General features: G+C 40.6%; 2 protein-coding genes across 5 annotated transcripts; both read left to right on the top strand.

The window, feature by feature from the left end:
• The first annotated feature begins 2,374 nt into the window (after window positions 1–2,374).
• Window positions 2,375–12,371, top strand: capn10 (calpain 10). The gene is made up of 13 exons (XM_037681693.1): window positions 2,375–2,674; window positions 3,308–3,525; window positions 4,187–4,318; window positions 4,415–4,611; window positions 4,776–5,005; window positions 5,086–5,227; window positions 7,033–7,199; window positions 7,847–8,100; window positions 8,170–8,372; window positions 9,753–10,008; window positions 10,219–10,412; window positions 11,123–11,168; window positions 11,660–12,371. The coding sequence occupies exons 2-13, from the start codon at window positions 3,355–3,357 to the stop codon at window positions 11,687–11,689; spliced, it is 2,022 nt and encodes a 673-aa protein (XP_037537621.1). The 5' UTR covers window positions 2,375–2,674; window positions 3,308–3,354; the 3' UTR covers window positions 11,690–12,371.
• A 1,042-nt stretch (window positions 12,372–13,413) lies between these two features.
• Window positions 13,414–19,063, top strand: eif4e2 (eukaryotic translation initiation factor 4E family member 2). Of its 4 annotated transcripts, none has more exons than XM_037681690.1 (8): window positions 13,414–13,555; window positions 14,310–14,424; window positions 14,504–14,638; window positions 14,751–14,855; window positions 14,938–15,090; window positions 15,181–15,317; window positions 18,371–18,451; window positions 18,535–19,063. In XM_037681690.1, the coding sequence occupies exons 1-7, from the start codon at window positions 13,536–13,538 to the stop codon at window positions 18,417–18,419; spliced, it is 714 nt and encodes a 237-aa protein (XP_037537618.1). In that variant the 5' UTR covers window positions 13,414–13,535; the 3' UTR covers window positions 18,420–18,451; window positions 18,535–19,063. The 4 variants fall into 4 exon arrangements, with proteins under 4 accessions (XP_037537618.1, XP_037537620.1, XP_037537616.1 ...); XM_037681692.1 differs by having other exon boundaries at window positions 15,181–15,321; XM_037681688.1 differs by lacking the exons at window positions 18,371–18,451; window positions 18,535–19,063 and adding an exon at window positions 16,253–16,481.
• Window positions 19,064–20,112: the final 1,049 nt, after the last annotated feature.

Genomic DNA, 20,112 nt, shown 5'->3' with positions numbered 1-20,112 from the left:
AAATAAACAAGGAACAGAACCAACCACAGAATCTAAAACATAACCAGTGGGGAACAACCAAACAACAAAGACCAACAAAAAAGGACATGCCGACAAAACTATTCCCTTCAGAAATGTTAACTAGACAGACTAAACAACGTCTTCACACACAAACATAAAAAGTTCAATTATGGAGAAGTAGATTAAAAGATTTGTTGCTTTATCTGAGCTACCCACCCATTGAACAATCTAAAAATGTCATTAAAATTAATCAGGTATTTATCCATTGACTATGACATTAGAACGTTATTTCTTCCTCAACTTATTTTTGCACAGGCAAAGACCTAGAACTCTTTAAAAATTGGTTTGCGACTCACTTTTGGTTCACAACCCACCAGCTGAGCATCAGTTTTGTAATTTTGGGGTGATATCTCACAGTGGGGAGTGGACTCGAGTCACATGACTTATGACTTGACTTGGACTTTTACACCAATGACTTGGGACTTGACTTGGACTTTTACACCAATGACTTGGGACTTGACTTGGACTTTCACCTGTCTACTTGAAAATACTTGATATTTTACCCATAATCTAAAATTTAAAAACCGTGGTGAAGTTACTTCTAGGTTGGATATATGAACTCTGCGGATTCAGCGTTGTCTTCATCTCATTTGATCAGATGCAGGCAGCCTGGTTTTGGTCTGCCCCCTCCTCCAAGGCGCAATGGTTCGCTTAGGAACCGTCAATAAATTATCGAACCAAACATTCTTGAGAAAAATAAAAGAATAGCTTTCATGTCACGTGACCCACTGACACAGTCCAGCACTACAGCTGAGTCACTACCTGGATATTGCAGATGGACAGAACGTCATCTTGTTCTGGGCAATGAACATGCAGACTCTTCCTTCGTGTGGCTGCCAGAGTTTTGGCAGTGTCTGCATGTAGCGCTCCAGTCGAGCCAATTTTCAGCTATGAAATTCATCATCCTACGATGTCATCATCGTGTACAAATGACTGACATGCTTTTGGCCAGTTTGCTCTTTTGCAGATGCAATGCAGAATAGCTAACTGAAATACCTTAATATAGTGCACGTTCCTGTTCATTGTTCATTTCAAATATTTGTTCTATTTTTAGCCATCACTCACACATGGACACATACAAACATGTTCACCAAGTGACCAGATGAGAGAGGAGAGGACCTAAATTTACTGTGATGGTTCTTTGATGTGCAGCACGGTGGCGCAACTGGTAGAGCTGCTGCCTCTCAGCGAGCAGGTCCCTGGTTCAAACCCCGGTCCAGGGGCCTTTCTGGGTGGAGTTTGCATGTTCTCTCTGTGCATGCGTGGGTTTTCTCCGGGTACTCCGGTTTCCTCCCACAGACCAAAAACATGCATGTTAGGCTGATTGGTAACTCTAAATTGTCCCTAGGTGTGAGTGAGAGAGTGAATGGTTGTTTGTCTCGTTTGTCTCCATGTGGCCCTGTGATGGACTTGCGACCCGTCCAGGGTGTACCCCGCCCCTCGCACAGTGATTGCTGGACATGGGCACCGGCGACCCCCGTGACCCAAAATGGAATAAACGGGTAAAGAAAATGGATGGATGGATGGATGGGTTCTTTGATGTACATGTCAGCACTTTTTATCTGAACATTTAGTTTTGCTTTTGTATTTTTCACTGAATGTTTCTTCTGGAAAATTACAGTTTGAAGGAAGACTATTCTTGCAGCCATTGAACTCCGCAATGTAAATTTTACAATGACTTTTTAACACTTACAGTTGCACATGTTTCATCACAATTTGAGATGAATAGATTTAAAAAATGAACACACAGTCTATTAACATACAATTGCAACATTGTTGAAAAAGACTTGAAATGACTTGAAATGTCAAGTGTCAGACTTGGGTCTTGAGGATAAAGACTTGAGACTTACTTGAAGCTTGCAAAACAATGACTTGGTCCCACCTCTAGTATTTCATTAATACGAGTATTTTTTCGCCCCGAATGGCACAAATGGGCTTCCGTAAATGTACGAGTTAACGAAACAAAGTTAATCAGTTTCATGCAGCACTAATGCATTAAAATGAACTCCATGCAGACACCGATGCAGCAACACCCCGCTGAAGTGGCGGAGCTCGAATATCCAACGTAAAACTAACTTTACCGCGGTGTCCGGTGATATTTGTCTGGAACGTTTTCCAACATATGTAAAGTCATGATAGTCATTGATAAACATTGTAATTACATGTTTTCAAATGTATTTTGTGCTGTTGTTACATTATACTGCTTAACCTGTTCACATGATATCCTCCCATGTCCAAAGCTGACAACTTAAATGCATTAATTTCAGTTGCACCTTCTTTAAAACATGATGTGAGTGACACGCGCACCAACAGCGCCCCGGAAGGATCCTCTGTGGATGTCCTGCTGCTACATGTCCGCGCAGAAGACACTTTATGTGATCTTTTATTCTCAGCAGTGAGACCCATGAGGTCGGAACACAAGTGCATAAATGGACCGAACACATAAAACGTCGCTGCAGTTCGTTCTGCAACTAAGATGAGGAGATACGAAGTCGCTAGGTTAGCCGTGATTGTAGCACATGCTAGCTGATGCTAACTGCGCTAGCTGCGCTAGCTGATGCTAACTGTGCTAGCTGATGCTAACCATGGGAAAGATGCTGGAACGACAGACGAGGTAAGATACAATAAATACAGTAAAACCAAACAGGGACCAGTTTTGTACTGCTCAGTCTTTTACTTATTTCTATATATATTGATGTCTAACGAATGAGGGAAATGCATTTAAAGCACACAGTTGTCTAAATATAAGGTGCTGTGTCGATGAGCAAAAAACATTTTTGTAGTTGATGGTCAACACAATTAAGTGTTTTCATTTAGGTTTTGATAGCATGAGAAAGTGAGAGTTTGTATTATGTGTGGTTAGGACCATAAACTGTGCATCAGCATTCAATGGATGTGCTCAGACTCCAAACACAGCCTCAAAATCAGCTGGTAAATCTGGACATTTAGCTCTGGAATTCAGAGATAAGAAAACTCCATAAATAGCTTTTTGTTTAACATTCTTAAACCAAAACACAGACATTCTTTCAATTCAATTCAGTTTATTTATATAGCGCCAAGTCCCAACAGAAGTCATCTCAGGGCGCTACACAGAAACAATCATATACATAAAAAGTAAGTTAATAACATTAATTATCTGAGGAGCAGACTGCTTGGAGTCCTAATTTAGTGGCAGACTCTCATCCTGAGCAAGCATAAAGGCAGTGCATTTCACTACTTTTAATAGAAGTAATGCTTTTTGTTTTAGGTGGGCTACAAATGTGCAATACATGAATTCATGTAGGATGGTGATCAATGGCTGAGGTTGACTGCAGATATCCAGTCATGAGAGAAGAAAGCATGGCCCAATGTTCGGGTGCTTTGTTTGAGGACCTGGACTTTCCTTGTGCGGACTCATCTCTGTTTTCTGACAGCACCACACCCATCGCCAGGCTGCAGGGAGAGATCACCTGGCGACGCCCGCAGGTTAGTTATGAGTGAACTAATGTCCCTGGAAAGACCCAGTGACTTAAATGTTTTAGACCCATAGCGTTGTATTGAGTGTCACGTTTTGACTTGCTCAGGCGAACAGGAAATTTTCCTGTCAGATTGATGAACTGATGACAAAACGATTGTTGCAACAAATCATGACAAAAGCATCCACTCAGAAAGCAGTCAGTCAGGTTTTTCCAGCTGCTATGTCATCATTTCACTTCTGAATATTTTTGGGTTATTGTATACACTATGCAAATGAGAAGGGTTTTTCATGCCAACACTGGATTATCTAATGCTCAGTACTACCATGGCAACATAAAACATTTGTTTTGTTGAATGTTTATTCATTTACTTGTACCTGATAGAGAAAATTATTAGGCCACATCCAGGTAAAAATCCCCCCCCCCCCCCCCCCCCCCCCCCCCCCCCCACCTCTATTTCATTTTTTTTTTTTTTTAATTAAACAGCTTTAGTCCTGAAACAAAACATGAAAGAAAGTAAATATCTTGTTTATTTATTTGTGTTTTAAGCCCATAAATAATTTGTTAAATAAACACATTTGGGCTATTTAAACCACTGAGAATAAAATTCAACAGTTTTTTTTTTTCCAGTCCACGTGACATTATTTTCCTTTTTAAAATCCTGTTTGAAGGAGATCTGCCAGTCACCTGCTCTCTTCCCTTCAAACATCAACCTGGCTCATGCAAAACAAGGATTGCTCGGAGACTGCTGGTTTCTCTGTGCATCCAGTGTCCTGCTTAAGAACAAACGGCTTTTAAACAAGGTACACAAACTGCTGCATTGCCTTTTGTCCAATAAATATTTAGCCCTGACTTTCTTTTGCAATTGTCTGCTCACCCTGTCCCTGTGTGATGTGCAGGTGTTTCCAGCAGATCAGCCTCTGTGGGGAAACAGCAGATACAGGGGGTTCTTTCGGTTTTTCTTCTGGCAGCAGGGGAACTGGACAGAGGTGACCATTGACGACCGCCTGCCCTGCTTCAAATCCACCCTTTGCTTTTCACACTGCCACTCCCCCTCTGCTTTCTGGGTAGCTCTGTTGGAGAAGGCCTATGCAAAGTATGTGGCATTTCCTTGTTCCTTTATCTCAAGTTTATCTTGGCGACCCATGCAATTTGATGCAGAACATATTTAATTTTTGTGGTCACATTTGTGTACTTGCCAAGCGACCTGTTTAGTAAAGTTAAAAAGTTCAAAATTGTGACAATTTAATCTTCCCTCAGGCTTCATGGTTCATATGAGCATCTGTGGGCGGGGCAGGTGGCGGAGGCCTTGGTGGATTTGACCGGTGGTGTAGCTGAGCGGTGGAGCCTGGGCGACTTTGGGTCAGAGGAGGAGCAGCGAACAGAGCGGGACAGTGATCGAGTCCAGAAGAAAAAGCTAGACCTGAACCTTCTGTCTCACGTGAAGGATGACTGTGCACTGAGCTGCTCCACCCACGGTGCCCCTGGAGGTTAGAAAAGTGTTCCCTTGTAGATAATCAAATAAACGATCCCCGGCTAAACCGCTCACTGACATTCTTACTTGATTTAGGACTCGGTGTGATGGGTCAGCATCATGCTCTGACGGTGATGGAGTGGCTGAACGTGAAGACGGTGTCAGGGAGTGAGGTGTGGCTGCTCAGGATCAGAAACCCGTGGGGACGATGCTGCTGGGGCGGTGCTTGGACTTGGAGGTAAACATGTCATGGAGAAGACTCATTATTGTTGGGGGTAACCTTAAAGCACATTTTGCTCTATAATTATCCAAATATAAGCCATCTTAAATTATAAATTGGAAAGTTATGAAAGCTGCTCAACGTTGCATCGCAGCTTGACGTTGGGAGAAAATAAAGTAAAGCTGAACTTTATCCACTCAGAAAGCTGTCAGTCAAGTTTTTCCAGCTGCACTGTCATCATTTCACTTCTGAATCATTGTTTTTTCTTCTGAGACATATCACAAGGGTTATTATATACACTGTGCAAATGAGAAGGGGTTTTCATACCAACACTGGATTATCTAATGCTCACTACTACCATGGCAACATAAAATATTTGTTTTGCTGACATTGTTTATTCAGTTACTTCTGCCTGATGGCGCACTTTGTGAGAAAATTATTAGTCCACTTCTAGTTAAAACTTCCTAGTTAAAACACTTTTTTTTTTCATATATAAAAAAAATTACACTGCATATGTCCTGGAAAATTTCAGACTCTTTTTCTAAGTCTGACCTAGTGTACTTTTTTCTTTATGTTACAAACTTTTAAACAAACCATGCAGTTTTTTTTTATTTAATAGTCTTTCTAAGATTTATTTTTCAATTACTGGAAGAAGCTGAAAAACAAAAGTGTGCATAATCTTTAAAACAAACATTCCATTTTTAATAAAAAGCAAATGATCTTGAATTGGTAGAATCTTTGAAAGGTTTTGTTACCCCCCAAAATTATTTTTTTACTTGCTAATAATCGTCAAGTCAATAAAAAATAGCAAATTTGGTCAAAATTGGAAAATTAATTACCAAAATTAATTATGCCATTTGTCTTTTTGTGTTTCCATAAAGCATCGAGTGAGTCAAACACTTGAGTTTTTCTACTTATTTAAGTTTTCTACTTATTTAAGCAGATAGTAGAAATATTAGTAGACAAAAGTAGAATGCCTTTCGGTTTAAATAATAAGCTCTTCCTAATGTAAAAATGCACAAGTAGCAGTCATAAAGTCCAAGATATGTAAGAAGCAGAAAGTTTTTAAAAAGCTGAAACTTCTAAAACTAAAATCCACATTTCTTAAACAACATAGCTATGATTACAAACAAATTCACACACAGACTGTACAGAGTTGTGCATTTAAGAACGGCTGACAAACTAACAGAAAACTAAATGTATGCATAAATGGCCTTTGTATTTTGACTTTAAGGGTGCATTCACACCAGCCCTGTTGTCCCAAACTCTAGCCTCATATGGAGCCGTCAGCTGCCTTGTGTAAAAAACAATATTCTCCATGGTCTTCTGCCTCATCTTCCGCTCATGCTGAGTCCATTGTTGAAAAATGACAAAATAGAACTCCTAAAACCTCTCAAATTTGACACCACTCCGTTTTTTTATTTTTATTTCCCGAAGAAGAAGTGTCTTCTTCAAAGGTTTTAGTGTTGTTTCTTTCAGTAGTTTTTGGTGCAGCGCCACCACAGGCGAGTGGGGGAACAGGTTGATTCGAACTGGTTGGCTCGCCTGCACAGTGCAGTGTGAATGCAAACGCACCAGCTCAAATGTAAACAAATGTTATGAATAATGGTCCCCAACTGAACCGAGTCTACCGGACTATCAGGTGTGAAAACAACCCGAGTCTTTTCAACACTTCAGAATTAAATAAAATATTAGACCCATTTTTAAACCTTGTTTTAACTTGATCGTTATTTATAAAACTTTAAACTCCATTTTGTTTATGTATATTTGTGACCTGCAGTCTACTTTTTTTTGTTCTTGTCCCTTTCACTCCCTCACTGCAGTGGTGTCGGATGGAGCTCTCTTGACCCGGATTGTGCTGTGGACTTAAAGTCCAGGTTGGCCGAGGGTGAATTCTGGTTGGACGAGGCTGAGTTTACGTCCCAGTTTGATGAAATCACAGTGGGATATCCCATGAGTGAAGAGGGACACTTGAAAAGCATTTACACAGGTTATACCCACATTTCACTAAACTGATTTTTTTTTTCTTTTAGCAGCATTGTAGAAAGAAACTCTGTAATGACTTTGAGGTCATTTTCTTTTGTGGATTTTAATTCTCTGTAGAGTAAACAGTTTACAGGTACACAGGTCCCTGTAAGGTGCAGATAAATGTATCACAGCAGCTGTAATTATTATAGTACTCTGTTTAGCTCACAAAAGACATAAGTAGACATAACTTGAACCAGTGATGAGTGCATGCTAATGTTTAGGGTTAAAGTTGGGTCGGAAACACTCTTTAAGCAGAAGTTGTAGTTAATAAAATTGACTCTAGACAAACAGCTATTGATAACCAAACGTCAGATAGTAGTAGTATTTACCACAGAGACCTAATGTAGGTTTCAGTGTTTATAATAGGGTAAATGGATCCTAAAAGTCTGGAAGTAATATAGTTAGAAACACTGATGTAGTTTAAATGTTACACCTGAAGGTCAGGACACAGAATCCAAGTATCAAAGTGAAAGTCTGTAGCACAGCAGTATCTTATCAGGTACAGAGAGAAATACATAGACTTATAATAAAGCAATAATTAAAAATAAACGTTTCATTCACACTGGGTGATTTTGATTTTCTAAACACCTTTGCTATGTCCCGTTACAGGAAATTTTCTCACACACAGTCATCAGTTGGCCGGACGGTGGGTAAAAGGGTACTCTGCTGGCGGCAGCCGAAACGCCAGCAGCTACAGCAGTAACCCCAAGTTTTGGCTCAAAGTGTGCGAGAGAGGAGAAGTATTGATATCTTTGCTGCAGCATCGAAAATGGAGAAACAGGAAAAACGCACAAAAGTCACTCGAGGACGGCAAGAACATAAAGCACCAGCACTACCAAGCGATTGCTCTGCACATGTGGAAGGTCTGCCTCATCATGAACTTGTGATGGTGTGTGTGTTCCTGTAACAATTTCCTTACACATATTCCTCAGGTGGAAAAGAAGCATTTTAATCTGAGTCGGACGTTGATCAAACCAATTTGTGCTTCTACTCACTGCCATGCCTATGAGAGGGAGGTGGTCCTCCGCAGGCAGCTGGATCCTGGATACTACCTTCTTATTCCCAGCACCTACCAGCCAGGAGCCGAGACCCACTTCCTTATACGGGTCTTTTCCTCCTCCTCCATATCACTCAGGTGAGACTGGACTGGAAGACGGCATCACCAAGTACGTTGTCTGGGTGAAATTTCAACTCATACTTTTGGAAAAAATTTGATTTTGCTACCAAATCCTGCTGGTACAGTAGTCCCTCGTTTATCGCGGGGGTTATGTTCCAGAAGCCCCCCGCAATAAGTGAAAATCCACAAAGTAGAAATGACATTGATTTCTGAGTTGATGCATACCAAAACACCCAACAAAGTTCAGTCAGGTCGTCTGGACGGTTTCTTTTTTTGTTGAGACGTTTCGTCCTTCATCCAAAGGACTTCATCAGTCCGAGGAGCCACAAACAAACTCGAGTCCCACAAGCACCACACTCCCATAGTGGACTAACCAGTTTGCTGGTGATAAGATTGTTTCTGGAGTCTGCCCTCTCCCCCGTCGACTCCTCTGAGGCAGCCATAGCCAAAGTGGTTCAGAACATCAAAGTTCATGCTCAATAATCCAGGTAGGAAATCCAGCAAAGTTCATTCAGGTCGTCTGGACGGTTTTTTTTTTGTTGAGACGTTTTGTCTTTCATCCAAAGGACTTCATCAGTCCGAGGAGCCACAAAAACATTTTTTACTTATGAGTATGCCTTTTTACTCAGCAGCTCAGCAGCTCAGTTCCAGTCTGGTAGACCTAACCAGCCTTGGTCCGGTTCTGATCGGCTCTCCGCATCCACTGAGCGCCAAAGTCACTATGAGTACTGTAAGGACCGAACTTTTTCCGCTCGGATCAAAACTTTCCCTCCAGCAGAAAGCAACTTTGCCTTCTGGGTAATGCAGTCCTTTAAACTGGTGATACAGTGTAGGCTTATTGAGAGAAAACTACAAAATGGCAGCACTTCTAAAATTTTATTTATTTGTCGTGTACTATCTTACAATACTGTAACTTGAAAAACCGGAAAGAGCAAGTCCACAGAAGTCGAACCGCAAAGTAGCGAGAGACTACTGTATTTTGATGAAAAATAAAATAATTTTAAACAATAATTAGCATTAAGGGGCCAATCATAATTTTCACAAGTGTACAGAACGTACTCTTTTTGGCACACAGGTCTCACAGACACACTTGAATGGCTGTGCGTTCCCGTGGCAGCGTGCTCTCTCTCCCCCCAGTGGTGTGGGGAGGTCTGTCACCCAAAGCTTTCTCAGTGACAGCTGTGCACACCGCGTGTGTCAGACATGTTGTACATGTGAAAATGTTGAAAACTTTAAATTGCCCCTAAACAAAATCAGAAAATAAACTCACAGGTGTTACTCCTCACATTGTTGTATTATTATTATTTATTTCTCTTGTGTTAGATATCTTCGTGAGAAGAACTCATATCTGGTGTTTGCCGTTTCTTCACATCATAATATAGTTATTATTGTCCTCAGTGCCCTGAAAAGCCCAGCACCCTCACTGCCACTGACAGCAGATGGTGAGTGGGAGACCACTTCCTTCTGTGGCTCGTGGGTAGAGGGAAGGACAGCCGGAGGAAGCAGGAACTTCCTCTCCTACTGGCAGAACCCCCGCTTCTCTTTTACGGTGTGCGATGAACCAGATGTGCCATCTGGGGTTAATGTGAAGATTAGTCTGCACCAGAGCTGTCCTGACACTGATCTGCTGCCTATTGGCTTCCATGTTTATAAGGTACGTCTGGGACATTTTGTTCACTTGTTAATTGAACTGTGAAAGCAGTTTTCTGTTTTTGTTTGTACAATAAAACTTGTTTGTAATTTTCTGATTGTGTGAGCATCACCACAGCTGTAACAGATTGGAGATGTGTCATTGTGTTGAATTTCTCAGGGTGAGTCAGCTTCCATTTTAAACTGAAGCATCTGATTTTAACAATGTAACCAGGTACCCAGGGGGGGATCTGAGCAGATGACGGTCAAAGAGGAGAATCTTGTGGCGAGCTGCACCCCCCACTGTCACACGCAGGATGTCAGTCTAGCCTGCACGCTTCCTCCTGGATCGTACACCATCGTGCCGTCCACTTATCAGCCGGACTGCTCAGCGAACTTCTCCCTCAGCCTGGCTCGCAGAATACACAGGTTTGGTTCTCGTTTTAGTTTTGTCCTGTTAGGGCTGTTGATGTTCACGTGTAGCACTGCATGCACCCACTACCACTGTAACGTTTTAACATTTGCTCATGATTTGGTATGCATGTAGCAAATGCTTTAAATTATACTGTAGTAGAAGGCTTCACGTGAAACACATCAAGGATATTTTATTGCACAGGTTCACACTGTTGCTGTATGGCAGAGGTGGAAAATCTTCAGCTGCTTGTTTCTAGACATCTACTGTGCATCATTCTTTTTAGCTGTCCTCCCAGCCTCTCCTCTCTGCAACCCTTTGCCTGTAAACGTGCAGAGTGCAATGGCTGCTGTTGCCAGTCAGGCTGCTTACAATAAAATCACACCTTTATGCCCAGCTAGCTCCAGAACATCTGCACCGCTAGGCCTCAACTTACGGCCATCAATAAAACTGATGCAAAGCCAAATATGTGGTGGACAAACCATTTATATTCTCCTTTGCTTAAAGGAATTCAGAGACTCAGGTCCTCACTTTTTTATTTTAGTTCTTTAAGGAGCCAAAATACCATGAACGCCTCTGTCCCATAAGACAAGATGTAGAATACCACCACCCAAGAGTCATTACTGAGTAAATGTCTTTACAGCAACAGCTATAAATGTACATAATCTATTTTATAATATAAACTGTATTTAAGTCAAAAGCAATAACAGATTTTTGTCTTTCTTAGAAAAGTGGTGAAAAGCCAGGAGCAGCTTGGAAGAATGATTCAGGAGGTTGGTCCATTTTGAAGATGTGCAGAAATTACCTTCTTTTTAATCTTTAATCAAACACACACTTATTTCTCAAGAAACTTTTATTTGGTAGTTCTTAGATAAGAATGGTAATTTGTTTCCATTTTTAAATCAAACTCTGTATAATTGGTCAAACTAAAGAAAAATGTAAGAACATTTAGATAATTGGCAGCATTTATAAACATGTAACAGTAAAAACAAGAAGGATTGAATAATCTACAATGTAGTTATAGATGTTAAATCTTACACCATTAATGCAGCGCAGCACCTTTCTGTTTTAAAATTATACATTTTATCAATTGTGTATTTAGAACATTTACAGGATGAAGCCTAAGAGGTTTTGACAATAATTTAAGTGGAGTGCTGTAAAGGACCTCATATACCTTTCAAATACATTTTACCATTAATGGTTGTTAGAAGAAGGCAGCACTGAATGATCCATCGGTCTTGATTTGTCTGTCTCTGGGTGGCAGGTCTCTCACGTCTCTGTGATGAAAAAGTAGATTTTGGGACTGTTGCTGCTGTACTGATGTCAGCTCACCACGCTGTGCCTCTTGGCCCACGATGAAACAACCAGCCTCGCCATCAGCGCTCACCACAGAAGGCAGGCCTGTGTTTGTACGTATGTACCTTGGAGTGGCTGACAGAAGGAGGAGACAGATCACTGAGGCTCTTGGTTCCTGTGCAGCTACACAATGATTGCTGTGATTAGAACATCAGAGGTTTTCGGTGGGCCGGGCTGCTAATGAAGTATGACGGGGCTGGCTGGTGTAAATAAACAGCGGCTACTGAAGAATACCACCACTGCATTCGCTCACTGGTGCGCCTGCGGCCCAGAACAAAGAGGCCTCTCATGAAGATCCTCATACTGTAGAGGCATGGGGGACAAGGGGTGAGGGACTGGTCGACAAAAGCAGAGCCAACCACGCATCACCGAGTCATACCATCCCAAAGCTTCTCACCCATCCTTCCCCACCATACACTGAGACTATGTGGCTTGCATTTTCACCATGGACATGATTATTTTATTGTATTAATGTACAAAACAACTTGCATCTGCAACAAAAACTAATGCCAAACTGCACCGTTAGTCCACTCCATTCCCATCCTCGCCCTCCACCTTCTGTTTAGCCTGCCCGCAGATTCAGTTCTGCATGGACCTGAACAGGGCCTTGGTTTGAAGTCGCCGCAAGAACAGAAGACGAGCCAAGTGATGAAACGAGGGAGGCGGCACATCAGAGGATGCCATTTGAAATAAAGAGGCCGCCGTTCCTCTTTGTGTTGAGGCTGCGCATGTGCAGTGTGTGTGCCTGTCTGCTCGTAGCCATCCCATATCTGTGAGCTGAAGTCATCTGTTTCAGAGCCAGAGTTGGCAAACTTTAAAAGCTGTGAAAAACTGCTCAGAGTTGTATTGCGTGTATATTTATTATGCTTTGAAGCATCAAAGTATGATCAATAAATTATCCACATACATCTTTGATTTCATGTTTTTGTGATTTTTAGATTTCTGTAGGTGTCTTTGCATCAAGTGCAACACTGTGCAACATTTAAATCTAATTTATTTATGCTTTTCTTCAAAGGAGCTTCAGCTGATGTCTCTTTAGGACACATTGATGGCACTAAAATATAATTTTATGCAAGTCAAATGCCAATGGTATTTTCATAAATTAAATAAATGGAAACAAATTGCCAGCAACAAGGTGCCCAGAAATATAATTTTAAATTGTTTCTTTACAAATGTGTTATTAACAAATTTGACAATTGAAAAATTTCCTCTAGGGGACAATAAAGTCTATTCTATTAACCAGCATGCAAGTGAAGCCTGGGCCTGGGGGGCAGCCAAACATGCTTGTTTTTTTGAGCTGTGGGAAGAAACCGGAGAACATGCAGACTCCACACAGAAAGACCCCCGGTCCAAACTGGGGATTGAACCCAGTACCTTCTTGCTGTGACATGCTAACCACTAAACCATCATGCTACATGCATCTAGACATAAGTGACTTAAAAAATGTTTAGGTATTTGACTGAAAATGAGTGAAGCAGAAGCCAAAAGCTGAGTTACTGTTCAAGACCATGTTCAAAGATAAACAAAAGGAAAATATTTAATAAAAAAATGGAGGCTGATTCAAGACTTTTAAATAATACCATAAACTTATGGCAAACAAAAAATACATACATTTTAAACCATACTGTGCCCTCTGACCTCTTCACTGTCGAACGAACGCTTCCCACCAAGCTCGTCCACGAGCCTTCTGCTGCGCGTCCATGAGCCTGTCGATGCGCGTCGCCGTTCCTGCGGAACTCAGGAGGCTGAACTCGGGACTCCCAAAAACTCCTTCCTAGAAAATTATGAACAACAAATTCGATGCGTAAGTACACCTGATCTGAACTATAAACCTGATCGGAGCTCCTTGTTGTCTTTACGTCACTATCGCGGAAGGTTAAAGTTGGGAGAAAGCTGCGATGTGTGAATAAATGAGAGGTGTGTCAGCTTTAGCGTGGTTTTATGCTATAACATAAGTTATGTTCGTTTATACGAGTGGATTCATAATAAAACAAGGCAATGATGTTAAATAAATAGTTTGTGATGAGGGTTAGCGTTGTGCCGTTGCTTGTAGCTTAGCTTATCAGCGAGCTGGTAGGCCGTCAGTCCTCGGCGTGGTAGTTGTTTAGCCGCGGGAAGAGGCGCACGCAGGCTCGGCTCAAACTAGATTGCCACGGCCTTTAATTACGAGCAGTTAGACAAGAGCTTATTTTGACAGATGTATTATCACCGCCCATAATAACTCAACTGATGGTGTCCTGTGGGATTTACTCTTAAGCCTATTTTTTATTGGCCACATCAAAATGAGAGCGTTTAATTTTCAAACGGTAGCAGCTGAGATGAAGCAACGTGTAATTCACAGCAGTTGTGGATTAGTTTTTGAATTATTGCTAATATTTTTACATCTACATGTTTATTCTAATCATCACAGACTCGACGTTTATATTCTCAGCTGTACCACAAAGTAAAAACAGCAACTTATGTATGAAAATAATAAAAAAAAAAAAACCATGAGATGCTAATTAGCTACCTGAAATGGCTGGTACCAGCATGTCTTACTATGTTTCTGGCTAATCCAGTTTGAAAGACGATGATAGTGGAGATCACGACCAGGAACAAGGCTCACCGAAAGACATCGAAAAGGAAAAATCTGAAGAAAACGACGACAAAGAACAGAACATTATCAAGAAAAAGGTACATTTGAACTTTGTTTTCACTCCAGAGCAGTGTCCTGTATTTACGGTAGTCACAAATACTACTTTGTTCTCTACAGATGGTGGTTCCAGGGCCTGGAGAACACCCTCTTCAGTACAACTACACTTTCTGGTACTCGAGGCGAACTCCAGGGAGACCAGCCAGCACTCAGAGTTATGAGCAGAACATCAAACAGATCGGCAGCTTTGCTTCGGTTTGTTGCTGCTTGTGATTTTACTGAAAGAGCTTTTGTTAGCCACCTCAACAATTCACATGATCACCGAATTTATGTTCCCACATTTATGAATGTAATTTATTTTCTCCAGGTGGAGCAGTTCTGGCGTTTCTATAGTCACATGATCCGACCCGGTGATCTGACCGGTCACAGTGACTTCCATCTCTTTAAAGAAGGCATTAAGCCCATGTGGGAGGTCAGTGCATTTGCTTGTTTTCCATTTAGTTTATTTAGTGGCAGTAAGGTTGAGCCTGCTTTGAAATATTTTGCGTGTTCAGGATGATGCCAATAAAATGGGTGGAAAGTGGATCATTCGTTTAAGGAAAGGCCTGGCGTCCCGGTGTTGGGAGAACCTCATCCTGGCCATGCTGGGGGAGCAGTTCATGGTTGGAGAGGAGATCTGTGGGGCTGTGGTCTCAGTACGTTTCCAGGTAAAGCCAAAAACACGCTTACTGCACGTAACCACCTGATTAAAAACGCAAATGCATTCAGACCTTTTCTTTCATTTTCTTGTCCTTCAGGAGGACATAATTTCTATCTGGAACAAAACTGCTAGTGACCAAGCGACCACAGCCCGCATCAGAGACACCCTGCGCCGAGTCCTCAACCTGCCTCCCAACACCATCATGGAGTACAAGACGCATACAGACAGCATTAAGTATGTATGTCTCAACATTTTATTATTTTCCTTCCATCTTTTCTCTCATATTTTCCTATATAAATGTGCATGCTCAGAAACATTTTCTCACCGGGAAATCAATGTGGGTTTTAGTTTATACTATTTAAAGTAGCTTTAAATAGCATACTTTTATAAAAGAAAACTAATTTCCTATGTTTAATGTAATTGCTGTTAAAAATGTGCTGTAAGTTAGACAAGTTGATGCGTAAATATAGTTTTATATCTGTACGTCCAAACTAAAGGACGGTTTTTAGGAGCTAAGGTGTTCTGCTCCATTCAAAATGTTTAAAAATATATATTATTAGTAGTTTGATATGTCGTTAACGATGTACAAAAGGAACAGCAGTGATCATGTGTCTAAAAGTATCACTCGGGGAGTAAATGACCAGTTCATTTAATCTTTTTGAGTAAAGGTATGCAACACTGTTAATGCTCTTCTGTGGGAAGTGGTGTAGAACTGGCCTTTATGAGTGCTACATATAACTTATTGTACACAGACAGTATGATTTGTGTCTTCAAATTATTGTGTTAACTACAAGCCTCGCTTGTCTTCTGGTTGGGAGTTTTGAAGTCGAGCAGGTTCAGAGTACAGGACTTCATGTTTAAATAACATTATTTATTCCCCTGCTTGTCTGACAGTCATACATTTACAGCAGACGTGCAGATGGGTTTAAATTGCCCTAAACATTACACCTATATACAAGTACCTTAAACATCTGGATTATAACCTTGTTTAGGTCTCCTGATTGTTGCTGAAAACTTGTAGTGTTTAGTCAGACTCTTATATTGTCTGTTGGAAACATCTAAGAGGTGTTTTTATTAAATTTAGTCCAATTCTGGATTAGTTTCTTCACTGTGCTCTCTGAAGTTTTATTTTATTTTATTGTGCTTGACCGTTGGATGTTTCCTTTCAGTTGTCTCATCCCTTCACTTCGTCCACTCATTGGCCGCAGCTCCTCGTGTCAAGCCCTTCCAAACTATCTGGACCATTTGTTCATGACCACCAATATTCGTCAGCAATGTGAAATTAAAATTTAGTGTCTGTACTGTGAACCTGGCTGAAGTAAAAAGTTGTTGTCTAAAGATAAATTATGATTTTTCCACAACTGTAAAAATAAATGGCTTTGAAAACAAAATAGAAAACTAATCTCTACAGATGTTTATTTATTTTTGTCTTATGTCTACATTCTGAATCGGTGTCTGGCGATTCGATTCCGATTTTTGGTGTCATCGTTCGATTTAGAAACTATTTTTCTATTGAAATGGTCACACATTTTGTTTAATTTATGTAATTAGGATGAAAAGATTAAACAACAATGTAAACAAATGGAGCATTTATTTAAAACAATAATTTTAGGTTCCTTACTGTAGCAAGTCTTTTTGCATCATTTTATATTTATACCAAAAATAGGAGCAAATATAGGTGTGCATAACATTCTGTAACTTAAATGACCAGTATTAGGTTAGCTTAGCTGCCTGGCTTTTTCTAAAATAAATGAAAAAAAATCTATGAACAAATAATTCCTCCATCCACCATCCATTATCTTTACCCACTTCTTCTTATTTGGGTCACGGGGGTCACTGGTGCCCATATCAGCCATCACTGTGAGAGGCGGGGGACACCTGGACAGGTCTCCAGTCCGTCACAGACAAATAATTGAAAATATATAAATATAAAAGTAAAAAAGACTTCAGCCTACATTAGTGCATTAACCTTTAACTCAAAATAAAATACAGACTTCAGTTCTTTTTAACCATATTGCTCTAACATTTGTTTTATTTTCAAAACTTAACCTAATATGAAATATACAGACTTCATGTTGATTCATATTTAGTAAATCTTTTAACAACATTTCAAAACCTGTGCAAACCTGCACAAAATCTCTTCTGAACTGTTAATTTATAAACCATTTAATTTTATAAATCCTTTAGAACTGGCTCCAGGTGATGTGTCTCATCTGTCCTCTTCAACCTGTTAAAAAGACAAATTACATTAAGATTGTTGAACAACTTGTCTATAAGTTTTAGTATAATACGAGAAAACAACAGTTACCTTTGAGCTGCAGCTGCATCAGAGCTTCTCCCACTTTATTCTTTGTTTCATGGTGGAGGTGTGGCTGCTTTATCACCAAAAAAGCTACGTGAAAGAATAACGTATGTTGGGTCCAGCGTATTAAAAATAAACCCTCACCTTCCACTGAGCTGTCTGCTCGTAAATCCTTTGTGATGCAGCAGGAGATGGAGTGGGAACTCTTCACAGCCTTTTGGGAATTAACTGGAAATTTGTTGCATTGCTACAGAGTTCGCTGGTCGGCTGCTTTTCATCTTCCTTCCACGCATTTGTCATATTTCCAAAATACAGTACCGCAATTTTATTTTACACTTCTTGCAAACAACCGTGCTCTTGTCAAGCTGTCTTCTGTGGAACGTTATAGAATCTGAATGTGTCATTACACTGACTTAACGAGTCGACGAAGCGGCGGGTCGAATCGCGCTGTCCTCAGCTCCATGCTAGCAGACTCCATTCAGATAAAGGGAACTGGCTAGTTTACTGTACGGTGGCCTACAAGGTCAAGGTTTCTTTATTGTCATTCTCATCACATTTGGTACATGTGATGGAATGAAACTGTACACAGGGTCCCAGTTACATCCAACAAAAGTATAAATTGTAAAGGAAAAACTAATAAGATCTAAGATGTGAACTAAGAATACGTTAAGCCCTAGTAGTACAAAACAATACAAGGCCAAATTCTGCGGTGATGGGTGGACACGTAATGCAACATGCAGTACGCTCGGGAGTAGGAGCGGGAAAAAACAAAACAAAACGCATTTTAAAATCCATTTGTGAGCCTTTAGAATCGATTCGGAATCGAGATTCTTTAACGAATCGATTTTTTTCAGCACCCCTAATTCTGAATATAATTTTTGAGCTTGTTCATGCAGTTTGAATCACCTGCTGAACACCCATGCATGTCTGAAGACTGTGTTTTTACTGTGAGGTGATGATGCTCTGGATGTTCCTTGTTTTTCAGAGCATGGGAAGACTTCCATGGGCTGGTGAATGCTAGTGGTGGACGTTAGCACCCCCCCTCACACAATCTGCTCTGCCAAGAGTAAGAACTGTTGGGAGTAATTCATCTGAACAACGTAGACTTTATGTTGGTGTACGTTCTCATCCTGGTGTATCTGTCTGCAGGTTTGTGTGTATATGTGACCTGTTGGGGGGTGAACGGACCCGGGGCAGGATACCTCTGCGTGGGTTGGCACTGCGTAACGTGAAGACGGAGCAAAAGCCAGCAGGAACAGAGGCTCGAAGACCGTTCCCTAATTCTGTCAAATTGGATGGGAATGGGAAGACCTGACAGCAGAACAGTGAAGCGAACTGAAGAGAGAAGTATTTTAATCAACCAGGGAGGAAAAACAAAAGGCTTTATTTTGAATCCCTTTCTTTTTTTTATTGCAAGTTGTAACATCTGTGAACTTGCCACTAGAGGGCGACTGTGTGACCTGCGTGTCTGGTCATTTGCTGTTGACAAAAATACAACAAATCAGTCTGATACAAAACTATACCACCTATAGATTGACAAACATCGCACAAACTTAAAATAAGTCTGTGTTCATGAGTTTGGTTGGGACTTGGACAAGATGTTGGACAATGTTTTATTACAGTGTTGTATTTTAATAACGTTTCCTTTGGTTGTTCGGAACTTGAACTGATATATTACTGTGTACAATATATTTGTAAATACAGGTCACTTAAATGAATCGGCATCATTTCTTTAGCTTCAGCATGAAAGCTGAATCTTAACGGGTGCAGACCATCCCTGTGTTGAGCAGAAGGTTACACAAGTGGGATTTTTAGAATGAGTTATAAATTGCCTAAAAATCACTGTGCCTGGTCTCAGATTTGACCTGACCTTTTTGTCAGTTCTGTCTGGATGCCATCTTTAATAAAAAAATATTAAAAAAATCATAAAAAGGGCTTTGCTTTAAGGTCCTCAGCAACAGTATACAGTTATCCTTAACGTTCACTTTCATTTTGTGATAAGAGATGAAACGGGGCCCAGAATCAGGGTTTGGTTGCAGATTTTATCCGGGACAGGAATGTATTGTATTTTTAATTTTTTGAGCATATGTAGTTTATGGTGAATCTGTAATGCTGCACAACATTTGTTGGTGCATCGATGGAGGCAGGTGTTCGTGTCACAAGCAAAGAAATACTTGAGCACCTCATGGATTTATAGCAATAAATGTTTAATATGGATCTGCTGCTAACGCTGGCTCGGTTTTTATGTTGTTACAAAATGGACATAAAGCTTATTACAACTCCCCCAGTGCTTCTCTGCTCTTGTACTTTCTTCATCCCACACTCCTGATCCACCTTCAGCAGCGATGGAAACATGGACTCTTGTGTCATGGTCTTTTCCATAAAGTGAGTGGATTGATCAAAGCTCCTTTGACGTGGATCAGCTCATCTTAAAGAACGTGGTTCTGCAAAGACAATGGAACAGCGTTCAATGATTTGCACCTTGCTGTTTTGAAAATGTACAATTACTATCTTTTTTCTTTTTTTAAAGCAAGTTACTGTTTTTATAATTTTTTTAAGCTATGCTATTTGTCAGCAACGTTACATTAACTCTTATACTAATATATAGGGGAGTGGTACAGATGTTAAGAGAAGGCGAGCCTGTGATCAGACGGTTGCAGGTTCAACTCCCCAAACTGACATCAAAATATTGGTAAAGGTGAAACACCCACACCTGCCTCCACCCTC

This window comes from Nematolebias whitei, chromosome 9 (assembly GCF_014905685.2).
Source record: "Nematolebias whitei isolate Nwh7 chromosome 9, NemWhi1, whole genome shotgun sequence".
NCBI lineage: Eukaryota > Metazoa > Chordata > Actinopteri > Cyprinodontiformes > Rivulidae > Nematolebias > Nematolebias whitei.
This window is presented reverse-complemented; position numbering and strand designations above follow the sequence as displayed.

Excerpts from the sequence above, each read along its gene's own strand:
- capn10 (XM_037681693.1), top strand. The coding sequence starts at position 3,355 with ATGGCTGAGGTTGACTGCAGATATCCAGTCATGAGAGAAGAAAGCATG. Across the intron at positions 4,319-4,414 it reads ACAAACGGCTTTTAAACAAG|GTGTTTCCAGCAGATCAGCC; the intron begins GTACACAAACTG and ends TGTGATGTGCAG. Across the intron at positions 5,006-5,085 it reads CACCCACGGTGCCCCTGGAG|GACTCGGTGTGATGGGTCAG; the intron begins GTTAGAAAAGTG and ends TACTTGATTTAG.
- eif4e2 (XM_037681688.1), top strand. The coding sequence starts at position 13,536 with ATGAACAACAAATTCGATGC. Across the intron at positions 13,556-14,309 it reads ATGAACAACAAATTCGATGC|TTTGAAAGACGATGATAGTG; the intron begins GTAAGTACACCT and ends TGGCTAATCCAG. Across the intron at positions 14,639-14,750 it reads AGATCGGCAGCTTTGCTTCG|GTGGAGCAGTTCTGGCGTTT; the intron begins GTTTGTTGCTGC and ends TATTTTCTCCAG.